The sequence below is a fragment of the Eimeria tenella genome, genomic scaffold, assembly GCF_000499545.2.
Source record: "Eimeria tenella Houghton genomic scaffold, Eth_scaff27, whole genome shotgun sequence".
NCBI lineage: Eukaryota > Apicomplexa > Conoidasida > Eucoccidiorida > Eimeriidae > Eimeria > Eimeria tenella.
In genome coordinates this window covers 93,463-116,780 of record NW_013542574.1, presented here as the reverse complement: position 1 = coordinate 116,780, position 23,318 = coordinate 93,463, and the positions used below count along the sequence as shown (strand labels likewise).

Genomic DNA, 23,318 nt, shown 5'->3' with positions numbered 1-23,318 from the left:
TGCTGCCTTGGGAGCATTCGCTGATGTTGCCGCTGCAGGAGCAGTAGCTGCTGCTGCCGCTTATGGGCGTCGGAAATCGCATTGCAGACTGACAGCAAAGAGGCCTTTACCACTTCTGCTGCGGCAGCCTTCAGGCAGCGTCTACAGCAAAAGCCGAAGCCAGAAAAGTAACAGCAGAGAGACAGTAGAAGTGGGAACAGGAGCAGAAAGATAACACAGCAGATGAAGAAACAATGGCCGGTGAACAGCACCGGCAATAATCGCAGCCGCAGCAGCAAGGTAGCAAAGCAGGCGAAGTATCAATGGCAGGAGAACACTAGCGGCAGTAGTGGCAGCAGCAAGAATAGAAGAAAAGGCTGCGGCGCGCATCATCGCGCTCTCAGGCAGGGAACATTTTAACTTTAGCGGAGCAATAAATCCAAATTGTATATACACCTGAGCTACCGGAGACCCACCCACCTTTGCCACCGCTTGTCTCCAGTCGCAAAGCTGACTCCAAAAACTGTCACTGCTCTCCCGTGTGACTCACAGCGGGAAGTCCACAAATTCAATGCATGAGCCAATACCTCCTGAGGCGAAAGCCCCCGCTGCTGCTGCTGGCCCTGCTGTTCTTGTTCTTGCTTTTGCTTTTGCTCTGACTGTTTGCTCTGCTGAAGCATGAACACGCAACATCTGGAGCTCTCTAGCCAGCAAAAGCAACAAACGAAATGCATGGCATATACACACTTCAGCAGGGTAATGATGCGGGACTGGCAGTACGCAGTAATGCCAAAGTCGCATTAAGAGCATCGGCTGACTTCGGTATTTTCGTTGGCGCTACTGGGTGGAGGCTGACGCAGCAACTTAAGCAACGCCGCATTCAACTCTGCTAATGCATCAGACTTCGCCGCAGCAGCAGCAGCTAGCGCTTCTGTTGCAGCTAATGTAGGCTTGCTGCTGTTCCGCCGCAACAACTGCAATAAGGGCATGTAGCCTGACAGGTGCGCGAGTACAATCAGCTGCAGAGAAGGGGAACAACGCAACAAAAGCCCCAACAAAAGCATTCATAGAAGCAACTGCTGCAGGGCCAGAGCCTTTGCCGCAGCAGCGACAGCAACGTACCTCTAAATGCTGCAACTCTGCAGCAACTAAATGGAAGCCTTCTGTGACACCCACGACATTTCTCACGTCAAATATACCTACTGGAGGAAGAGATGCAAGCTGTGACTGTTGGTGCTGCAGTTCCTGCAGCTGCTGCATTTGCTGTTTCTGTTGGCACTGCTTCTGTTGCTGCTGATGCTGCTGCGCTCCATACCGCCACGCGTACAGCCTCAGCGGAGCCTCCAAACGGAACAGTAGCGACGCAGGGAGAAGCAACACTTCGTGGTCTCTTTCACTATCAATATTTTCCGGTTTTTCTCTTGCTTTCTCAGTTGCTGTCGCTGCTTCTGCTGCTGAGGCGTGAGATTTGGGCGTCGGATACAGCCGCACTGCGGCGACCCATGAAAATGCCTTTTCCTGTGCTTCCACCTGCCGCTTTTGCTGTTCCTGGTCTTGCTGCCTCTGTGGGCATATCTGCTGCAGCTCCTGCTTTTGCTGCCCTTGCTGCTTTTGCTGCGCCTGCTGTTGCAAGCCAGCCTGAAGCTGAATCTCTCGGCGGGTCCATAAGAGCTGCCCTCGAGGGCAGGAGGCGCTGTTGCTGCAGTGCCTACTCGCACTGCTTCCGCCTCTCCTGGTGTTAGACTCTTTTAACGCTGCAGGATGTATATAAACGTCAAAAGACTCGGATCTGAGTCCAGGCGGCAGCTGCTCCTGCAGCTGCCCTTGCCGCTGGTGCCGTTGCGTCTGCTGCCCTCTCTGTAACAGCACTAACAGGACCGCATCTGTTGGGTGCCTAAAGCGGTATTCCGCTGTTTTCAGCTGCCGATCTTGCAGCCGGAGTGTTAGAATCATCAGTTCTTCATGTAACGTTTGCTGCTGCAAACTTTTGAGGGTTTGTTGCGTTTCGGCACCTACAGCAGCAGCTTGGAGGGCACCGGGCAGCTGTAAGGACACTCGCCACCCTCCTGCTGCTGCTTCAGCATGGCACATGCGGAGCCGCGGTAGGAGGCGCCCGGGAGCCGCCCGCAGCTGCTGCCGCTGTTGCTGCTTCTGTTGCTCTCCTGAACCACATACGCCTGTGCACAAGGGGTGATGCAGGCAGCAGTATGCAACAGTAGCAGCTGCGGCATTGATAGCCGCTGCATCGCCAACTGCAGTCGCGGGAGGTGCTGCTGTTAGCACAGCAGGAGGAGTCTGTGCCGCTGCTGCTGCTATGGCAGCAATTGTTTGCTGCATCGGCTGCAGCGTGGTGTAGCAACAGAGAATCCAAGTCAACGGGTGTCGGAACCTCAAGCGGCGAAGCAACGAGGGCACCTGCCTCAGTGGCAGCACACACGTATGCGAACAAGCTTACTGTAAAGCATTCGGTGCGGCAGAACCTCTAAGCAGCAGCAGCAGCACACAGCGCAACAGCAGTGACACCAGTGCAGGAAGAGAACGAGCGTACGTCCTGTGGGAGTAGTAAAACCTGAGCAGACTCCAGAAGAGCCTCATCACCAGTGTTTCTGTTGCTGCTGCTCCCAGCGCTGTCGCTGTCACCCTCCAAAAGAAGCTGCAGCACCTCGGGAGTCTGCAGCAGTACAGCTCTAAGCGCTTCCGAATCTGAAATGACGAACGGACGGCCCACTAGCTGAGTCGTTGCCTCCTGCGCGACACATGGAAAACAGTGTTTCTTCCTGCCTCGTTGTGGTTACTGCTAATATGTAAATGCATGGAAACGGAAGCAGTTGCTGCTACTGGCGCGCAGCTGTCATTTCTTCTGCAGCTTTTCAAAAAGCTACCCGCTGTTTAGGGCACTGCGACAATACCTCCTGCTGCGAAAAACGTAATTGTTGGTGCTAGGGCTACTGAATCTGGATATGCCAGACCTGCAGGCTTCGAAGACAACGTGCCCCTCTTTCCAGAAGCTGGTGTAGTGGCTTCAGTAGCAGCGGTAGTCCCTGCTGCTGCATGCGAAGAAGAGGCAGCGAGAGCGGATATTCGAGGTGGAGGTACACCTCGAAGAGGCCTGCATCTGCCAGTTTTTCGCCCATCACCTAGAGGAAGAGCAGGAGCAGTTGTGACACAGGAAACCGTAGCATGTGTCAATGAGCAAGTCAACGAGACGCACACATATTTGCACAGTCAGCAAACGGCCAAAATCAGTAACGCTGCTGATGTTGCTGCAGGTACTTCTGCTAAAACCGTTGCTAAGTTTGCTTCTGTACATGCCAGCGTACTGCAAGAAGGCCGAGAAGGCAGACACATTCCCAGCAAGCAGCTGCTGCAAGGGACATTAACCATTCTTGGCTGCTGATTCCTCTGCTGCTGTCTTTGCTGTCGCTGGAATGTGTCGTGAAAGTGACTCCATACAGGGAACACCATGCCTCAATAGAAACAGGAGCTGCTGCCTCATCAAAAAGGTTCGGAGCAGCATCAACTTTTGTTGCTCCAGATGTTGCTGCCGCTGGCGTTACTTCTGTTGCTGATTTGATGCATTCCTGCAGCCGTTCACCCGCATGGCTACTGGCCATCCCCGCCAATGCAGCAGCTCGCGTTCTCCGTTGTTGTAGCATTGCATGTGGCAGCTTGGGGTCCATAAGCTTACTAAAGCTCGCTGTACACCCGAGATAAGGCAGCAGCAAGCTCCATTCGCTGGCATCTGCCACAGCAAGACAGTGCCGCCTATCTGCTAACCACTGGTTTATTAGAGCAGGAAAGCGCAATGCCGCGTTGCTAGAACATCCGCTGCTGCTCACTACAGGCATCAGCGAAGGAACAACAAAGCAGCCGTCAAACGGAGAAACAAGAAGTAGCGCGACAGGCACTGTGGCTTCTGGCCCTGCTGTTGGTGTAGCCCGTGATGCTCCTAAATGCTTCCCGGGTAAAATCTTTGCTTCCTTAGTAGTGGCAGCAGGACCAGGAACACCTTCCAGGGTCTGTTTGTGCCGAATTCGGGACCCATCGGGACCTTCAGGAAATTCCTCATCGCTGCCGCTGCTGCTACTGCCAATGTCGCTACTGTCGCTGCTGCTGCTGCTATCGCTGAAGTCCCCGCGACCACTGGAATCCCGTTCTGCAGCAGAAGCAGCAGCTGTAGCAGCATCTGCTGGAGGCTCACTCCACAACATACACGCGGCGAAAAAAGAAGATCGCTCCAGTGCTGCAGCCAGCTGGTTATTGCTGCTGTTGTCACTGTTGCTACTACTACCACTGCTGCTGCAGACTTTTGGCAGCAGTAGTGCGTCATCAATTGAGAAACGCGTGTTATCTCCCACTCGATTCACTTTGACTTTCCCTGTTCTCTTGTCAGTGGCTTTTGTTCCTGCAATCCCACCAACTTCTGACGCTGCTGCTGCTGCGCGCAGCGGAGCTCCATCTTGCAGGGGGTTTGCCGTAGCAGAGGGCCTATGGGCAGTCAAATGGGAATTGCTGCAGCAGCAAAGAGCCGAAAGGGATGGCCAGGGTAGCCGGCGCAGAGGCTGCTGCTGCTGTTGCTGTTGCTGCTGCTGTGACTGCACTGAATTTGGGTGCATTTGCCGTTCCGCATCCAGAGTTTGACTTAATTGCGCCGTCTGCTCCTGCCGCTTTGGCTTTTGCTCCACCCGAGATTCCTCTAGGCACCGCTTATGCCTTTGGAGATTCGCTATCCAGTCCGGCAATCTCTGACGCCCCTGTTTTGGCTCTCCGTCAGATATTGTCTGCTGCTGCTGCAGCTGCGGCAGTTGTTGTGCGTTCGGCTGTTCATGGTGCTCCAGCTGGTCGTTTGAAGGGGAGCAAATCAGTTTGTCACTCGTCTGTGTTCCCTGCTGGTCATGCTTTTTCAGCAAGAGCAGTTGTTGCTGCAGGGTACGTGGCTCGTGATGGAGGCGCAACTGAACTTTGTTCTGCTGCTGTTCGACCTTCTTGGAATGTTGCTGCCGCTCCGCAAGGTATTGCTGCGTCTCCTTTGGCTCCCCCATATTTTCTTCCTGCGGCAATCTCTGCACCTGCAGGCGCATCTGCTGTTGCACTGGGCGAAATTCTCCGTGTTTCTGTCGTTGCTGCTCCGCAGGCTGCTCTTGTTTCTGTTGCTCTCGTTGCTGCTGTGCATGCTGCTCCTGTATCTGTTGCTGCCGTTGCTGCTGCGCATGCTGCCCCTGTATCTGTTGACGCCGTTGCTGTGTCAGGTATTGTTGATGCATGAACCGCTGCTGCACCAGTTGGAAATAGTGCTGTTCCAGGTGCTGCCCTTGCAGAGTGTGCTGCTGTTGCTCTATCAAATGTTGTTGCTCCAAAAATTGCACCTCCAGATGCTGCTCCTGCAAGCTTCTCTGTTGTTGGCATATAAAATGTTGCTGCTCTGTAGCTTCCTGCTCCAGACAGTGTTGCTGCTGTTCCTGCCCCTCGCTTTGCCTTGTTGTGGGCTCCCTTGTGAGCTGCTTTTTCTGCTGCTGCTGCTGCTGTTCCAGCTGCTGCAAGGCTCTCTGTGGTTTTCTCGCCTACAACATAGGGAACACTCTCGGCCACTACAATGAGCGGCGGTGGAAGTAGCCGGCAGTTGAAGTAACGGAAAAAAGCAAAGCCAAGAATAAAGAGTTCAATGCAGCAATAATGCCAGCAACATTAGTGAGAAGCAGCACGGATGACACCATCCATCGGCTGAGTTGGAGAGTTCCGAGGCTACAGGAGTAAAAGCCGATGCCAAGAATTGAAGCAGCAGCAACAACGCTATTTCCTCAACTCGCACACCAACATATACCCTTAACTGTATAATTCCACAGAAGAAGCCCCAAACGCAGCAGCAGCAGCAGCATGAGACTCACCCTTTTCCTGCAGTACCTTTTCAGTCCCCTGAGGATCTTTCTTGTTAGGTCTGACGCTGCCCTGTTGGCGTGCAGGACGATTTGCTGCAGCGGGGAATGGCGGAAGTGAGCAGCTAGCAGCCGCAGCAGCTTCTGCGGCGTCACTGCTGCTAGCTGCTTAGGTGTATGCACATTGAGGTGTTGCTGCAGCAGGCGCGCGACTGGCAAAGATATGCCGTCAACCTCCAGTAGCTCTTGCAGCTGCTGCTGTTCGGGAGCCTCGTGCAGTAGCAGTCGCTGCCTCAGCTGCAGCAGCAATAACGCAACAATCCAATGGCCCATCCGGTCGCATAGTGAAGCAACAAGAGAAGTATTCAGCAGGGCCTGATGGTGCATCTGCTGCAGTTGCCCCTCTCGCCAGCCAAAACTCTTCGCCACTTGCTGCAAGGGGACTCCTCGTAGCAGAGAGACTAGCGCAAGCGCTGCGCGAAGTCTCACAAAGTCCAAGGGGCCCACAGTGGGCACCTGACGGCTTCCTCCAGCAGAGCAGCACCCAAAAGCATGTGTGCCGTGACCCCTTGGGATACAGTAACGTTTGGCTGGGCTTGGGGCAGGTGTTCCCGCCGCTGCATATTCTCCCTCAGGTGCCGCTGGCCTTTGCTGTTGATCCTGTTGTTGCTGTTCCTCGTGCTCTTTGCAGGCACACCTTGCAGCAGCTGCCGCAATTGGTTTGTGGCTAGGTCGACGCATGAAGTCCCTCAATTGCAGCAGGCCTACCCCCATTTGATCTAGTGCAAGAAGCTCGGAAGGGCGCATGCGGAGCATCGCCCTCTCCAGGTGTCTCAGATCGTCAGCGGTCAGTGCAGCAGCAGCAGCGACTGCTGCTTCTGCCTCGCGTCCTCCTGCTGCTGCCGCGGCCGCCGCTGGTGGCAGCGGCATCGTTGGGGCCACCAAAAGGGCAAGGGGGATGTCATCGTGCAGCGCCAGTCTGCTACTCGCTGCAGCAACACGGTAGCAAGCTGCTGCACCCTCTGCCGGCGACATAGCAGCAGCTGCAATGGCTCTTCCTGTTGCTGTGGCCTCATAGTGCCCAGCTGCAAAACGTACCAGGCCAAGACGCACCAGTGAAGAGACGGCCTCAGCAGTTTCCCTTTGCACTAGTAAAGCTAGCTCCCGTTCCGAATGACGTTGCTGCTTTTGATGCTGCTTCTCCTGTTGCCGTTCTTGGACTTGCTGCTGCACTCTGCTCCGTTGCTGTGTCACAAGAAATGTGCAACAAACCAGCAACGCCAGGTCCTTGTTGCTGCCGCTACACCGAAGAACACCTCTGCTGCAGCTGAGGGCTCCCAAGATGAGTCGCTGCAGGCCGCTGCTGTCGGCCAGCAGAGCACTTTCAACTTGTGGAGTTCCTCGCAGCAGTAGATGCTTGACTTCCTTCTCTTCTGAGGCTTTGCACACCACAATGGCCCGGCCACCTTGCTGCTGCTGGGTCTGCTGTTGTTGCTGCTGGTGCTGCTGGTGCTGAGTCTTGTCTTGCATGCGGCCTGCTCTGCCTGCCATCTGTCTAAAATGAACTGAGTCTAAGAAGTTGCTGCCGATGTGGGGAGAGTCGAATAGCACAGAGCTGCACAAAAATCGCAAGAATACGCTCCAGCAGCTGCATCTAAAAAATGACAGCAGCAACATAACGCACGACAATAATATCAGCTGCTGCTATCATGCCCATTTGATACGCACAGCGTAGAGCCGCGACCAGCTGGAGCAGCTGAAGCTAGATCTGCAGCACCACCGTTTGGATGGACACCACAAGTGCAGCAGTTGAAGCACCACACGCACAAGTTTAGCAGCAGTGGTAGCAACGGCAATAGCAGCAGAATCGGACTCGCATGGAAAGTTAACACCAGCTGCCAAGGTCGAAGTTGCCGCCAGCACTTTGACGATGCCTTCTCTGAAGAGGGATTCTGCGAGGCGTCTCTCCTCAGAAGTGAGGCCAGCGTGATGTATAGAAACCCCAGCAGAAACAGCAGAAACAACAACGTCCTTCACGGAACCCCCTTGTAGCACTGCAACACTGCGGAGACGGCGCATGCGAGCATCTGCAGCAGCTGATGAGAGAAAGTGGAACTTCTCCTGCTCTTGATGTTGTTGCTGCTGCTGCTCGAAGCACCGCCGCAGTAAAGGTATGGCGTAGTCTGCGGCTAGGACTGCGACTGTCTCTACTGCAGCTTTGCTGCGGCAGAAGATGAGGACGCTATTACCCTGCTGCAGCATCAGCAGCAGGAGCCGGAGCAGCGGCTCACGCGCCATAGCAGTCGCGATCGATGGACGAACAAACTTTCTGCCGGCGGTCTCTTCCTGATGCTGCTGCTGCTGCTGATGCAACTTCTGCAGCAGTGGTGCCATTGATGGCGGAAGTGGAACTTCCGGCCAGGGCTGCTGGGGGTTCGCGGCAGCAGCAGCCACAGGCTTCGTGAATAAACGCACCTCAAGATGAGTATTTGTTGCTGTCGCTCCCTTAGTGCCTTGGCCACCTTTTCTCTTCACTGTAGCAGCAGGAGCTCCACTACAGCAGCAATATGCTTCTTGGAGAGGCAAGGGCCTGTGATCGTTGCAGTAAACAGCAGCAGAGAGCCATGCAGCAACCTCAGATATATTGCTAAGCGTGGCCGACATTCCCACAACTTGTATGGGTTGCAGCGGCTGCCGCTCGTGTTGCCTCTGCTGCTCCTGTTGCATCAACAGCAGCTTAGTGTTGCAATAAACAACATGCGAAAGCAAACATTCCAAGAGGGCGCCTCTCGTCGGGTCTCCAAGTGCATGCAGCTCGTCCACCACAAGCAGCCCAAGCCGGTGCAACAGCAGATTCTTCTCTGCTAGCTGCTGCAGCAGCGCTGCTGCCTTTTCAATGGTGCAGAAAGCAACATCAAAGGCGGCCGGATCTGTTGCTGCAGCCTCAACGCTCGCGGTATCTCTGCTGCAGTGGTGTAGTGCCACGACCTTCACGGGCAGGTCTGCAGCAGCAAACAAACGCTGCAGTTTCCGCTGCTGCTCTTCTATCAAAGAAACGAATGGAAGCACAACGACGGCTCTTCTCGGCGGATGCTTGCAGCAGCCCGCTACATTCTCAGTTGATGCCGTTTCTGCTGCTACTGTTGACAGTGGCGCTTGCGTGGATGTGTGTTGTGTGAGCCCGTTAGTGCCACCAGTAGCTGCAGTCACTGCGGAGGTCGGCCACTGCAGCTGCAACTGCTGCTCTGCTAACTGTTGCTGTTGTAGTGTGTCTAGCGGTGGCATGTCCAGCAAACCAAATATGTGTCGCAGCAACAGAAGCTCGGCAACAAGACCTTTCCCCGCACCTGTAGGTGCAGAGTACAGTATGCTCAGGGAGCCATTGAGTACCCTTGGCGGTCCGCTATTAGAAGTTGCTGCTGCTGCAACTGCTGCTGATTCGACCCAGCGCAACGACATTCCTTCTGCAACAGCAGCGGCTCCAGCCGCTGCTGAAGCCAGCTCACTTTCATTTTCACTAGTAGCTGCTGTTTCTGGGTCTGTCACTCCCCTTGCTCGCTCTTTTGGTGAAGCACCGGAGGCAGCATTGCAAGCAGCAGCAGTGACCTCGTCAGCAGCAACTGCAGGCATTGCTGTCGCTGCTGTTCTCGTTTCGGAATGGGTTGCTGCAGGTGACTGGGAGACAAGGAGGCAATCTCGTTGCCATTGGAGCACGCGGCGGATCCCTCGAGTCTCCCCAAGGGCCTTAATGAGTTGGGTAATGGGCACGAAAGCACCCAGAAGCAACTTGTCTGATGAATCTCCAGACGCACCGACGGCTGCAGCGCTGCCCCTTCCTCCTGAACCTCCCTGGTTGTGATCCTGCGCTTGCGTGTGCTGTGGCTGCTGCGGTTGCTGGGGCAGTCCTTGCGGCTGTTGGTGCTGTTGCTCTCGCGGCAGCGGCGTTCTCTGCTGACCCTGCAACGACGGTGACTGTTGTGGAAGGGCGTGCACCATGCTTGTGCTGGTGAAGCCCCCCAAGTGTTCTTGTTGCTGCCGTTGTTGTTCTTTTTGCTTTTGTTCTCGTTGGTCGGGGGTGCACTGCCATAGCACTTCCTGCAGCTGGGCAGCGGCCACGTACGGCTGCTGGCGGCGAGGCCCAAGCTCTTGCTGCTGTTGGTGTTGCTGCTGCTGGTGTTGCTGCAGTGAGCGTTGCCGAAATTGTCGATCGTGCAGCGACGGTTGTACCTGCAGTTGTTGCTGTTGCCGCTGCAGCAGCAGATGTTGCTGGTTCATATAATCATAACGCTCAGCCTGCCCTGGGAGTTGATGCGGCTGCTCATGCAACTCCATGCGCTGGTGGTCCAGAAGCCCATTCTGCCGCTGCTGTCGCTGTGGGTGTTGCAGCTGCAACACGGGATCGCGTTGTAGCTGTCCAGCGGGAGCCTCTCTGAGTGGGAAGGCTTGCTGCGGTAGCACTTGCTGCAGCGGAGTACTCCGACATTGCGGTAGCTGAGACTGCCAACGTTCTCCCTGCAGGAGCGGCTGCAGCTCTGCACAGCGCAACGTGGAGTGCTCCTGTTGCTGGCGTTGCTGCTCTTGCTTCCGCTGCAACTGCGGCTGGCAGTGCTGCTGCTGTTGGGACAGCTGACGCTGTTCGCTGCGATTCGTGTGGCGTTGTTGAGGCAGCAAGAAGCGCGGCTGCGGTAACACACCCAAACGGCTTTCTCCTAGCAGCCGCAGACTCTGTGGTGCGTGGTGCTGCTGCAAGCCCAGGGGACACTCCAGCGGACGCTCAAGTGATTCATGACACAGCAGTTGCTGATGCTGTCGCTGGGGCACAACCTGTTGCACGGGCTGCTGCTGCTGCTGCTGCTGAAGTAGCTGCTGCTGCTGCTGTTGCTGCCGCTTCAGAGACCCCAGCTCCTGTAACTCCGGTTGCAGCTGCGGTTGTTGAAGCGACAGTTTCGTTTGCAGTTGCAGCTGTTGGGGTCCCAGCTGCTGCTGCAATTGTTGGGGCACAACCTGTTCCAGGGGTTGCTGCTGCTGCTGCTGCTGCTGAAGTACCTGCTGGTGCTGCTGTTGGTACGGATGCACAGACCCCAGCGATTGTAGTACCGGCTGCAGCTGCGGCTGTTGAAAGAGCAGTCCCGTTTGCAGTTGCATCTGTTGGGGTCTCAGCCGCGGCTGCAGTTGTTGGGGCTGCAGCTCTTGACCCTGCGTCTGTGGTAGGCCCTGTTGCTGCTTAGGCTGCGGTTGCAGTTGCCTTTGCTGTTGTTCAAGCTGCAGCTGCGGTTTCAGTGGTTCCTGTCGAAGCTGCTGTTGTGGCGTATCTTGAGGGTATAGAGGCTGCTGCAGTTGCAATCTCTGTTGCAGTCGCTGCTGCGGATGCAGCTGCGGTTGTGGCTGGCACAAAAACTGCTGCTGCTGCTGCTGCTGCTGGGGCGTGTTTCCGGCCATTTGCACTGCCAATTAGTGAACTACTGAGGCTGAGAAGGCGAATAAGAGTGCAGCAGCAGCAGAAGCTGCTGCTGACTTCTCTAGCCGCAGTGACTCCATTGAAATATCGCAAGTAAGAAGCGTGTTTCAGTACATTAGGTGTTGCAGCTGCTAGTGGCGTTGCTGATACCGCAGCTGCAAGTCTTCTGCCACTGCCGTCGCCATAGTTGTGGTGCAGAAGTTTAGAGGGTTTAGCGCCCTCGCTTGATCTAAGAACCATTACAGCTTTTCTTGCAGGCTGCTGCGACTGGTTTTGTCGGCTGCGGTTTGCATGCATACACACGTCGGCAGCAGCAGTACCAGCAGCAGACGAAAAAGCAAGAAAATCTATGCGTTGTTATTACAGCCTGTACACTGTCTTTGTTCTCCTTTGAGCCCTTCAAATTCTGTTGCAGCAACAGTAGCTTGCTGCTCTTGCGGCTTTGGGCAGACTTACGGTTTGCCATTACCTGCTAGTACCACTGATTTCTCGGAGCTGCTTTGGCATCAGCAGCTGCGATGACGTGTGTATTAATTATGATGTTTTTATGCATTGTTTTAACTGCAGAGGCCGAAACTTACAGAAGCAGTCCGTAGTAGCTTTCGGTGGAACCATCTGTTCCTCGCTAGGCTGCTCTTCAGCCTGATCCTTAAGCCTGGGACACGGGCAGCGGCTGCAGCGCTCCTACGCCATCAGCAACAACAATGCGGAAATCCCAGTGAAAAGGCCCTAGATGCTGCGGTAGAGTCGCCCAGCAGCTCTCTGCTGCGGCGGCATTGCTGCGAGTGGCATATTTCCTGCTTGCCGCAGGAAGTATGAGGTTCTCCCAGCCAACGCAGCAGCGATTGATCAGCTGCAGCGAGGAGCAGCGAAACCCTCAAGATCAGTGCCATTCTGCTCCAGAAGAGGTGTCTGGCCATCCCGATGGAAGATCCAGATTCGACAGTGGGCCGGCGGGACGACACGGCCCCACAGCAGCAGAGCACAAGCTCTTGCTGCAACTGCTTCAGGAGCAGCAGGAGCAAATGGTCACTTCTCGACAGTACATTCAACAGATGATACGACAGCAGCAGCGACAGATCATGCAGTGGCAGCAACAACAGCAGCAGCAGCAACAACAACAGCGGCTGCCTTGGGTACTAGACAACCTAAAGAAATTGCTGCCTCCTCAGTTGTTTTCTTGGCTTGTGAAGACAACAACAGAAAACATCAGACGAAGCATTCATGGCGACAGCAGCAGCAGTAGTAGCAGCAACGGTAGAAGGAATTGCAGCAGCAACAGCGGCAACAGCAACCGCATCACCAGCAGCACAGCAGACGGGGGAGCACATCTCGCTGCAGCGCTTCGACAGCTCCTGGCGGCAGTCCTAAGAGACCCATCAACTCTTCAGTTCGCCGCTCCTGCTGCAGCTGAAACGGCAACAACTGCTCCAGCAGCAACAGCGAAACCAATGGCTTCTTCGCCAGCTGCAACCCCTGTTGTAGCACCAGCTGTAGCACCAGCAGCAGCACCAGCTGCAGCACAAGCAGAGACAACCGCTCCGTTTCGATCTCTTTCAAATGGCCGCAAGAAGCAGTTGAAGCAGCATGAGCAGCAGCAGAGTGAGCTACATCAAACGGTTCAGCCTCGAGGCCGTGGCCGTTCCAGACTTGCTGCAGCTTCGTCTCACCAACAGCAGCAGCAGCATCAGGGTGAAGGTGAGGGGTCGGACTGGCTGCTGCGGTACGAGGGCCGTAGGTTGGGCATTTCTCTTCGCCGCGAATCTGTTGAGCATTCCTTCGACCCAAGATACACTCACAACGTTAAGTTGTCCCCAGATAGGAATACAGCCACAGGTAGCTCAAATACAGAGCTGTTCGCTAGTTGCAATCCTGCTGGTGCTGTTGTTATGCGGGGTTGTGGTGAAGCATCGTTTGTGCCGCGACAGCTGTGATTGTTGCCTGCCGCGCTGCTGGTCCTGCCGCAGCTGCTTTCCTGAAAGTTGCATTGCCCGGCTTTTGACTAAGCCTGCTCATGAGGACTGTGCTGCTCCTCATCTTGGTATATTGCTGTGGCTAATTACGTTTTTCCGCCGGTACAACATTTGCGTCTGCCTGAGCCAGCGTTTGTCTCGCCTTTTCTAGCTCTATTTGGTGATGGGCCTTTTATCGCAATAATGACATATCGACGGCGCCTGGCTGTTACAGCAGCTTCAGCTTAGCTTGAGCATGTAGTTGCTGCTGTTGACTGCTGTTTTTGTGGCTTTACTTCTGCTGCTGATGTGACTGGTGCAGGTGGACGCAACTGGGGAAGCTCTCTGTCACGCTGCTGCTGCAGCTGGGGCTCGTTCTACTTCGAGGTCAAGGTGGGCCCTTTGGGTCCTCACAGTGGATCAGGCCCCTCGGGAAACATTGTTTACGCAGCAGACCAGGTGCCCAACTTGCCCATCAAGGGTTGGGGCCCGGCGAAGACAACAAAGCAAGTGGCAATGGTAAGACAGAGGCACAGGTAGTAGTAGGCAGGAAGCAATAGGACTGGAGGCAGACACCGAAATGGAGACAGAAGAAGCGAGGGCAACAAGAAAAGGAGAAGCGAAAACACGATAGAAAGAATTCAAGTGAATTTGATAGAATTTGGCCTTCTCTAAGGCATTGGTTTCTGCGGGCTCAGGAATATGAAGACGAATTTGTTGTTGGCCCTCACAACGCCCTCGGTCCCTGTTTACGCATCGGCGTGTCCTCTCGCTTATCTCCTCCGCTGGCCCCTTTGGGTTCCAACCCGTTTGGCTACGCGATTGGCTCCTACTGTGAGATCCCCCAGCAGCGCGAGCTAGAGTCATCACTTTCTGAAGAACGGTGCAGCTGCAGCTGCAGCACATGTGGAAACATATGCAATAACAAACCGAGCCCTAGTGACACCCCCAGTCTGCGCGATATTAAGCTAGTGAGAGGAGCTCCCCGTCGCCGGGGCCTCTTCGTGGTGACTCGAGGCCGTCGAAAACGCCTGAAGCGCTCAGACGTATTTTTTCCAATGCAGCCTCCTTGTGACGAGCCTTTAGGACCACAAGGTTCTACAGAGGCAGTAGAGGCAGTAGAGGGGGGTAATGCGGCACAGCACCTTTCACCCCCAACAGATGAAGCAAGCGACGATCTTGCTGCAGCTGCGCTGGATGCAGCAACATCAGCGGCTGCCGCTAACGTTTATGCAGGGTCTAGGAAGGGAAGGTTGTGCAGATGCGGATGCACGGCGTGCGGAGACCCCTATGGGGATGCCTCCAGGGCCTCTCATATGTCTGCTGCTGCGCCTGCTCTACGTGATGGAGACATTGTTGGCTGTTTCGTTCATCTACCTGGAAGGCCTCCCGCCACTCTGGAGGACCCTCGAGGCCGTCCCAGTCTTTGGCGGTTCTTGCAGCAAGGTGAAAAACAGTTCAAGGGGGAGAGAAAAAAGGGTGGTGCCTGTACGCCTTGTGATGTATCTTTTGTTTCACAGATATTGTTGGCTTGTCTAGGCTGTTCCTGGGATTGATGAGTTTGGTTGTTGACAGTAGAGCTTCATGAGATCCACTGGAGCCGTTGTGGCGAAGGGTGAATTTCGGTTTTCATTTTTTCCTGACCGTGTCTTATCATTGTATACCTTTTTGTTATTTGTGTGTGCGTTTCAGTGCTTTCCCGATGTGTTTATCGTGTCTGTGCTTTCTTATGCACCGATTTTCTGAATTCCCCCCTTGACGCTTTGTATGACTGTGCCTGCGCCCAGATCTATATAGTTTTATTGTCTGTCTGTGTGGACTTAAACCTATCCGTTTCCTAGTTGTTTTTTTCCTTCGGAGCCTGTGCGTGTGCGTGGCTTTCTTTACACTCACCTTTTCTAATACGGGGGACAGCCTTTCCGTTGTTTTCTTGCGTGTAACTACTTGTTCAGGACTCTTGTGTGACGTGACGCACGAGTCCACTCTGCCGAAGGGCGTCATTTATCCTCGTTCTTTCATCTCCTTTTCCGTCAACGGCTGCGTCTACCACAGAGTCTTGGGGCCCCTGCTTTGCTGCGAACTGCACCCAGCTGTCTCCCTCTTTAATGGGGCCTCTGCTACCCTCAACTTAGGCCCGAACTTTGCATTCCTCCCGCGGGAGCTCCGGCGCTACTTCAGGTGACGCCATGGAATTTGTGCTGATACTGCTGCGATCTTCCATGCCTCTGTTGTTACCGCTGGTGAACGCTGCATTTGCTGCTGCTGCAGAGTTAGATTTGAACTGTTGTTGGAACTGCGGACTCTACTGCTCCGCAGCGTGTCACCCCCCCTAGCAGATATACTGTAGCTGCTGCAACTGGTAGAAGACTATGAAAGGTGTGTCTTTTCTTCCAGAGCGCTTGTTACTGGTGCTGCTTTCACTGCACTCAGGCCTGCAAGGGAGATGCTCACCTCTGTGTACCCGCTGAAGCACGACCTCGTGAAGTTTTACTTGCTTGCGGCTGACAGCAACAGTAGCGGCAAGAATAGTAGAGAGGACGAAGCGGATGCCAACCGATCATCCAAGCGACTGCGGACCATCGCGGAGGTTGAAGGCATGAAGGACGAAGCGCCAGACGGACAGCAGCAACAGCCACTGCGTTTCGTCCCATTTGATGAGGCGACGCATCTTCGCAAGCTAAAGGCAGCAGCGCCGCAATTTCCGTCGTGTAGCGCATCCATGCAGCACCAACAGCAGCGGCGGTTACAGCGTCAACAGCAGCAGTCGTAAAAGCAACAATAGCAAAAGCAGCAACAAGATACTCAGCAACCGGAGCGACTGCAGCAAACAAGTCCGCACGGATAGGCAGCTTTGTTTTAGGCAACTTGCTCTGCCTTGTTTCGATTTAACGGGCACGGGGAGAAGTCTTTTTCAAATTGCGCGCTGCAGCGACTCCAGCTGCAACAAAACGACGCTTCCGCGACCGCTTGACGGCACCGACGGCACTGCAGTTCAGACACAACTACTGCAGCGACTATGATCCTTTGTGCTGCACTGATAGGACAGCCGCAGCACTACGAACGGCGGCAGTGACACTATTTTGACTCGGATACTTTTGAATTTGCAGTTAAATCATCTGTGGCTTCGGTTCCGATTTTTTTATTTGCGATGTGACGTTGCAACCACCCACGCCTAACTCTACATTCATTACCCTTTCACTGGAGCCACTACTCGCAGCGAGTAAGAAATTAGTCCACCGCCATAACGTTGCAGCTGGCGAGCTAATGGAAACACGTCCGGCCAACAGCAGCGGCAGCAGCTTCAGTAGAAGCAGCTAGTTGTTTGCCATAGCGTTGCGCCCGCTGCGATTTTCCGCGAGCCTGATGTGTTGTGATTCTCAGTCATGGTGTGCCAGCACTGTAGAAGCAGCATCAACGGTGATGGCAGCAGCAGTAGCAGAGGCTGAAGCAGCGGCAACCGGAACTAACACCAGCAATCTAGCCCAAGCAGTTAAGACGGCGGGCTAGGGCTTCCCGTGCTGCCACTGGGTAGGCACATCTTGCCGTGACGTGGCTGCTGTTATATGCAACCCCATACCGGGCGTCGCGGGGGACTGCCTCAAAGCAATGCAGCCAATTCCAAGTTCTTGCCTATCACGAAGCAAGAACTCAACTATGGCCACGGGTCAAGAAGTTACGCGAAAATGTGTGCCAAAGACTTCAGCCCCGCTGGGCGCTCGGTGAAGCTGCGTAAACACTTCCTGTGCCTCTCATCTAAGGCCAACTGTGCACGATCTGGTTTTTATCTGTATAAACCACGCTGGGGGGACCTCTTCAATGAGACGCGTGGTGTCCACAGTGCCAACAGACAATCTTTGTCGCTTTATGGCTTCCTGCGATTTGTTGCCACTTCATTGCATCTTCTTGCTCCGCGTTCACTAAAGCCTGCCCCGACTGATGCCTGCGCCGCTGCCACGGCTGCTGCATCTCGAGAAAATGGTCTCGAGCGCGCTAGAGGAACATACCATAGGGAAGCGTAGCGGAGAACAGAGACCGAAGCGGAAAGATGTAAGCTGGCCGCCAACCCTTCAGAATCGGTGCAAGAAAATGAAGCAACAAGCACCTACTGCTGCCGCTGCTGCTACTTGAACAGGGGATACGGCTGCGCTGCACATATGGCAGCAGGAACGACTCGTGCTGTTGCTGCAAGCTCTTCAGGTCAAACTGCTGTGGATTGCTGAGGATGCGAGCAGATGTCAGGACAGGACATCAGCCAGCCTGCAGCAATAAACGCCATGAAAGATAGAACTGCTTTTTCTGTTCTTGCATCCCCTGCTGCCCCTTTAGTTTCGCGCAGAGGAAAGGAAAGATACTAAGATGGAAGGACAACACGGAAAAAGAACGAAAATAAACAAAAGAGCGAACGAGAATGCTGCGGGCCACAAACAAAATTCGAGACGACAGGCAGGCTTGAGTGGCCGTGCTCCTGAACCTCTATCTTTTCTTTGTCTGTCAGTCTTTGTCCGTGACTGTCTCTGCTGGTTATTGCCTCTTCGGGCTTAGTGTTCTAGTCGTTCAGCGCATGCATCTCTGCCTGCCTTTCTGCTAGTCTCTTTGCTTGTCTGCCTCTTGTTGGCTTGTCTACCGATCAATTTTTAACTCTATCTCAATGCTTTTGTCTTTGTGCCTGTATGTAGTTTCCTGTTTGTTCCCTCCGACCCTCACAAAGAAACAGAAGAGGAAACAGGGCCAGAGGATGATCAGTCACAGCAGATGCTCACCAGTCCATGGCTGCCGACAGACCCTCGCCTTTCACGGCTGACGCACTGAAAACTGACCACCGCCTGTCCCGCAGAGTGGGCAGCCCCAAAGCCATTGAAATCTGCCAAAGACACAAAGACACACGCAGATAAGCGACCTCAGGGAGTACCTCTTTGAACGCCTGTGAATCGAAACGTATAGGCAGACAGCCAACACACAACAATAGATATACAGTGGTACAGAAAATCCACCGATATTTTCAGCGTCGTTAAGGGCACATGCACTGAACAGCCCAACGAGAAAAAAAGAGCTTAAATGCGTCTAAGAGCGAGCACCAGTCTGACGTAACGTCCGGGCAAAGTACGTGCCACGTATGACTGACGGGAGACCAAAGATACAACATCACGGAATGTCAACTAGATGGCCAAGGTAGACCTTCTAAGGCCATCCATGCACCGCCAGTATCATCACTAGTAAGAACTGAAGCGGCAGCACCAGCCACAAAAGTCGCAACATACCTCCCCCTCGTTGAGTGCACGGGGGAGATCCTGCTTGTTCGCAATGACAGCGAGAGCCACATCTTTAAGCTCTTCTTCCTGTGAAACCACATCAAAACAAGCTGCTGCTGATGCAGCCACTACCGGTACTGCTTGACGCTGCTGGGAGTCCCACCACTTCTGACGGGGAGACGTGCACAAGATTTCTGTCTAGGCTATCACTGCTACTGTCAAGGCGTCCTCTTCACAGCGCCCGCTGAAGCAGCAGCCCCAGCAGCTGCTGGCACTGCTGCGGCAGCTGTGATATTTCTGCTGCTGCAGCAATGCACCTCAAGCATGAGCAGCAACTCTTGCCGAGCATCAGGGAGCCTCTCCACATCGGCGCTATCCACTACATAGATTAGGGCCTGAGTATTCGGGTAGTAGCATCGCCAGTAGGGCCTGCAAACACAACATGTCCCTTACTGTAAGCAAAATGTAACCCTTGAAGGCATCTTGAAACTTAGTAGGACTTTCCTACGTACTGCGTCGTAGAGCGCAACACCGGTGATGGTTCATGGCACCGAGGATGCAGCTGTATTCTAAAAGACAGCAACCCGTGTATCAGATATCGACTTATGTTTTTCTCCGGGACTTGTGGTTTATGATTAAACGCTTGCCACTCAGCACTCCGGGCTTGCCTGATTGATGTCTGGCCGCCCAGATCCCAGACCTGGAATTCAATATTCTTGTACTTCACAGTTTCCACGTTGAAACCAATAGCTGCATAAGAAGCATGCACGAAGAAGCGTTCACGCCGCTGCTACCCTTGCACATTTTGTTGTTATACTTGGAACTAGTGCTGCTGACATGCGCTTACTTGGTACTGTTTGTATGACTTCATTGAGGTGCAAGCGATCTGCATATAAGAAGACATCTGCAGAAGTGCAGTTGCCAGTAACGCCGCAACTGTAGAGGCTACTGGAAATATCACCCCCTTCTCTTTGCCATCACTGCCTTCATGCCTCTTGCTTCTAAACTTAACACTACTACGCATTACACATCTGCTGGGCGCAGAAAAGTACGAGAAGCAGCAGTATTTCATGAAAGAAGAAGAGCTCGTTCCTCCAGCAAGCGTCAAGAACTGCCCTACCTAGAGGAGAAACTAATAGCGCGAGTAAAAATAACCTACAGAGTATAGTGGTCTTGCCGGCGTTGTCCAAGCCCAGGATCAATACCCGCACTTCGCGCCCCCCAAAGAGGCGCGGGAACCACGAGGAGAGAGCTCCGCCCATCGCTCTAGCCTCAACACCAGACCCTGGTCCCCAACCCCTAAATCCTGGAGCTCAGGTCTTAGGCCCTCAGTGGCAGACCATTGAGAAGATAGACGAAGATACAAGTCCTACTCTGTATCCCCCAACAAGCTAAGAGCCCTAAGTCTTTAGGCGGGGATCGGGGGACGCCTAGTCCCTAAGAACTCTAAGCACCTCGAACACTAGCAGCAGCAATGCTGATGCGGGCTTTGTCTCACACGCCTTTGAGACAGGCAGCAGCAGATACGAAGGGACAGCCGGCGAGTTTTTGCCTGTGCCCCTGCCGTAATTGCTGTTCCGTAGGCGGCAGTGGAAGCAGTGCGGCTGCTGCCACTAATAGACCGTCCTTAACGGCACCAACGAGCGAGCGGCCTATGCGTGTCTGTGAAACGAACTCATTTATTGAGAGGTAAGCAATGTTGCTATTGTGATGCTGCTCCTGTCTGTGCTGCTGCTGGGAGCTGCGGACTGCAACAGCAACTAGAGGACAGTGGCGACAGCACAAGCAACAACAGCTGCAACAGCAGACATACCACAGCACAACTCCCCTCCATATTATTGCGAAATTTCATTGCAATCGAGTTGTATCCGCGTCACCGACTCTTCCGTCTGGTAGAAGGGCTCTGGCATGCAACTTCGGCTGCAGCCTCTCCTGCACATCTACGGGGGCACATGAACAGCGAGCAGTACCTATTTCTCTATCGAAAATCCAGTATGAAATTTGCTTCTTTTATTCTTCCCTTCCTAGCCATATCAGGGGAATTCACTTCCAGGGCTAGCTCACTGTGCAATGCTCTGCTTGGACAGCCAGCGGAGGCTGCACAAGCTGTGTTTCTTGTGCATATCAAGCCCGAACATGGGTATCAAGACTTCTATATGACTGGTACTCAAAAACATTCATTGATTCAAACTACATACACCCACTCAACTCTACTGACTATGCACCTCCAGTGTGTGCCTTTATCTTCGAAGCTTTCATTGCAGTCTCTCGGCAGTGGACTTCTGTTTTGGCCAAAAATGAGACGGAGGAGTATATATAACATTCTTCAGAGATACTTGGGGCGATCTCGTCGAAGATCACCCGAGTAGGCGGGTAGGTTACAGAGGGCACTGTGGTGCGAGCAGAAATATCGAGTCTGTACTGTTCGGAAGCGCGGGACATCGGCAGTTTTGACAGAGCTTCAACTTTACGTTTTGCCACTCGCAAAGAGAGCGGGGAATGAGCTGGAAATTAGCGGTGCATATGCCTCTAACAGCCTGAATAAAGTCAGCATTCTGCTTCTGCTTGTTGGATTTAAATTATACACTCGAAACCAGATTTTAGGCACGCAGACTAAAAAGTCTCTATAGATGAAAATGCACTGCACAATGTCGAGAGAAGACGTGAGCAAATGCCCGCACCGCCAGCAAATGCACGTCTCGTATGTATGAGTTGACTTCTCCCAAAATATTGAGAACACGTTTTTGAGTAGATATTTGGTACGGGCTTTAAAAACCTCTGGCAAATTCGAAAATTCCCTACTGGCAAGAAAAGCTGAGAAAAGGCTTTCACATGCAGCCCAAAGATGCTTAGCCACCCTCGTAAGCGTGGCTTACAACGGTTCTCTTGTGTTGCTAAAGCTGCGTAGGGAAAGGTGGCAGTGCCGTTAACGGGGGCATCTTGTTCTTCAGATAGCTGACGAAGTTGAACTCCTAATCAGGAAGTCGGAGTGCCCGCGCCTAGAAATCGCGTTTTCAGCGCACTGACAGTCTATGGAGTACTAGGGCAGATGCATCATGAAGACTTCCTAGGGCTCTTGGAGATTCACTTCACCACGAAAGGGATTGACTCCAAACGATGGGGCCGGGGAGGTTTGCTGCCATAAATTGACTTGTGGATAGTTGAAACCGCTCTGGCCAACGCGAGCTCAATTTCACCTTCTTGGGAAGCAGCGCAACACATAGAGCCAAAGGCTGCACAGGCAAGTTGCATTTTGGGATCGTTCGCTCCAGTAAAGATTAAAACTAGTGCAGCATGGGATAGATGTATCTACACTGCACTTCAGTCATGGTGTTCAGGAGAGACGCGTTATGGCTGTCCAGGTCCTGTGCTACACCCATGGTGCGGAATAACAGTATTGACACTGGACCCGCGGAATGAACCTATGCTAGCCGGTTTGTTACTATTCATAAGATATCGAAGTATTGGAAACTGTTACACGCAACCAAGCAAATATGTGGTGCAAGATGTTGGGAGTATGCGAGACTCTTGGAATGCTTGTGTATGATGCTTCTACGTGAGTGTTGAGTCAAGATGATGGGTAGGCGGCGTTGCTTCGGAGTGTCCTTGTAACGCTGCTTCATAGGCTGCCGCCACACCCTCCCTCTGCAGTGTCGCAGTAAAGTACTTTTGATGCTGGATTTCGCCAATATTCTTATACCGGCAAAATCCGTTCCAGTTTTTTTCAGTCTGCGTTGCATCTAGCGGTCCCCAGAGCACTGCACATGGAGTTTAGCGCCGCACGTTCATGCCTTGTCACTATAGAGTTTGCAGTAAAATAATAAACACGTAGCAACAGCTGTGAGCTCTCCTTTGAACTAGTGCGCGTTTGTAAGAAGCCAGCACCCTCAGCTGGCTGATTAGTAAACGTGTTTGAGAGCTTTGCTATGTGGATCATCCCCTCTCTCCAACAATTATGAGTTACGAAATGAAATTCTTGAGAATAAGCATCCAGGAAAAACAACCTCAACGCGCCGTGTGACTACATTCTCACACAGGCACAGTGTCTCGAACGCCTCTGGCTGCTTCACCAGAGACGCGTCCATTGCAGGGGATCTTGTTTTGCTACCTCCAAAAAACTCCTTTCTAGTAAGCAGTGTCAAGACAAAAGGAAAAGATGCACAATTTCACTAAATTCGTGGCAAAATAGTTGGCTCCAGTAGGCTCATGCCGTTTCTGTGGAAGCGCCAGCCACATGCCACCCATGTACAAGAGCGTAGACTATGCCGCATTGCTGCCTCATATACTAACGCTAGTTCGCCTAGTGTTGTGACTACGTCCAACTGTCTAACACGAGCGCCCTTGTCGGCTCTTCGATGCCGCTGCTTACGCTTTGGTGTAGCAGCTGCATATACCTAGAAAGCGCGGGATGAAACAGCACCTCGTTTGGCGTGAGACTCGTCGAGAGTATATGGCCCCCATCCAGAGTCTCTCCTATACCTACGATAATTCCTCTAAAGGGGCTTCCTTCGATAGGCTACGCGGCTCTTGACGTTATACCAGGGACGACTGCAGCTCTCAGGGCCAGCAGCCTCCCGTGCACGAGGGCCCTCCTGCCCACGCTTCTGATGGGGCCTCCTTTGCTGGAGTTGCTGCTGCAGTTGTTCGTGCTGCGGCGTCGAATTTCTTATTTTGGGGATAGGGGGAGTAGTGCGTCACCCCGAGTCTTCTGTGCGTGTGTCTGCATCAACAGCAGCGGTTAGCTGCTGCAGCTTTGCGGTGTCGGCCTGCATGCCTACAAAGGGTGGTAGAAGGTGGTGCTCGTAGA

The 23,318-nt window shown here is 53.5% G+C and overlaps 2 protein-coding genes across 2 annotated transcripts; one reads left to right on the top strand and one right to left on the bottom strand.

Annotated features, from left to right (window-relative positions):
* Window positions 1-440: 440 nt before the first annotated feature.
* ETH_00011935 (DNA polymerase, putative) lies at window positions 441-11,291 on the bottom strand (the record flags this gene model as incomplete). The annotated part of the gene is made up of 8 exons (XM_013375341.1): window positions 441-650; window positions 798-998; window positions 1,102-2,394; window positions 2,528-2,725; window positions 2,949-3,116; window positions 3,300-5,540; window positions 5,865-7,467; window positions 7,726-11,291. 8 exons carry the CDS (start codon window positions 11,289-11,291, stop codon window positions 441-443), a joined length of 9,480 nt encoding a protein of 3,159 aa, XP_013230795.1.
* An 834-nt stretch (window positions 11,292-12,125) lies between these two features.
* On the top strand, window positions 12,126-16,032 carry ETH_00011930 (uncharacterized protein; the record flags this gene model as incomplete). The annotated part of the gene is made up of 5 exons (XM_013375340.1): window positions 12,126-13,146; window positions 13,585-13,781; window positions 13,961-14,708; window positions 15,215-15,440; window positions 15,693-16,032. 5 exons carry the CDS (start codon window positions 12,126-12,128, stop codon window positions 16,030-16,032), a joined length of 2,532 nt encoding a protein of 843 aa, XP_013230794.1.
* Between the last annotated feature and the right edge of the window lie 7,286 nt (window positions 16,033-23,318).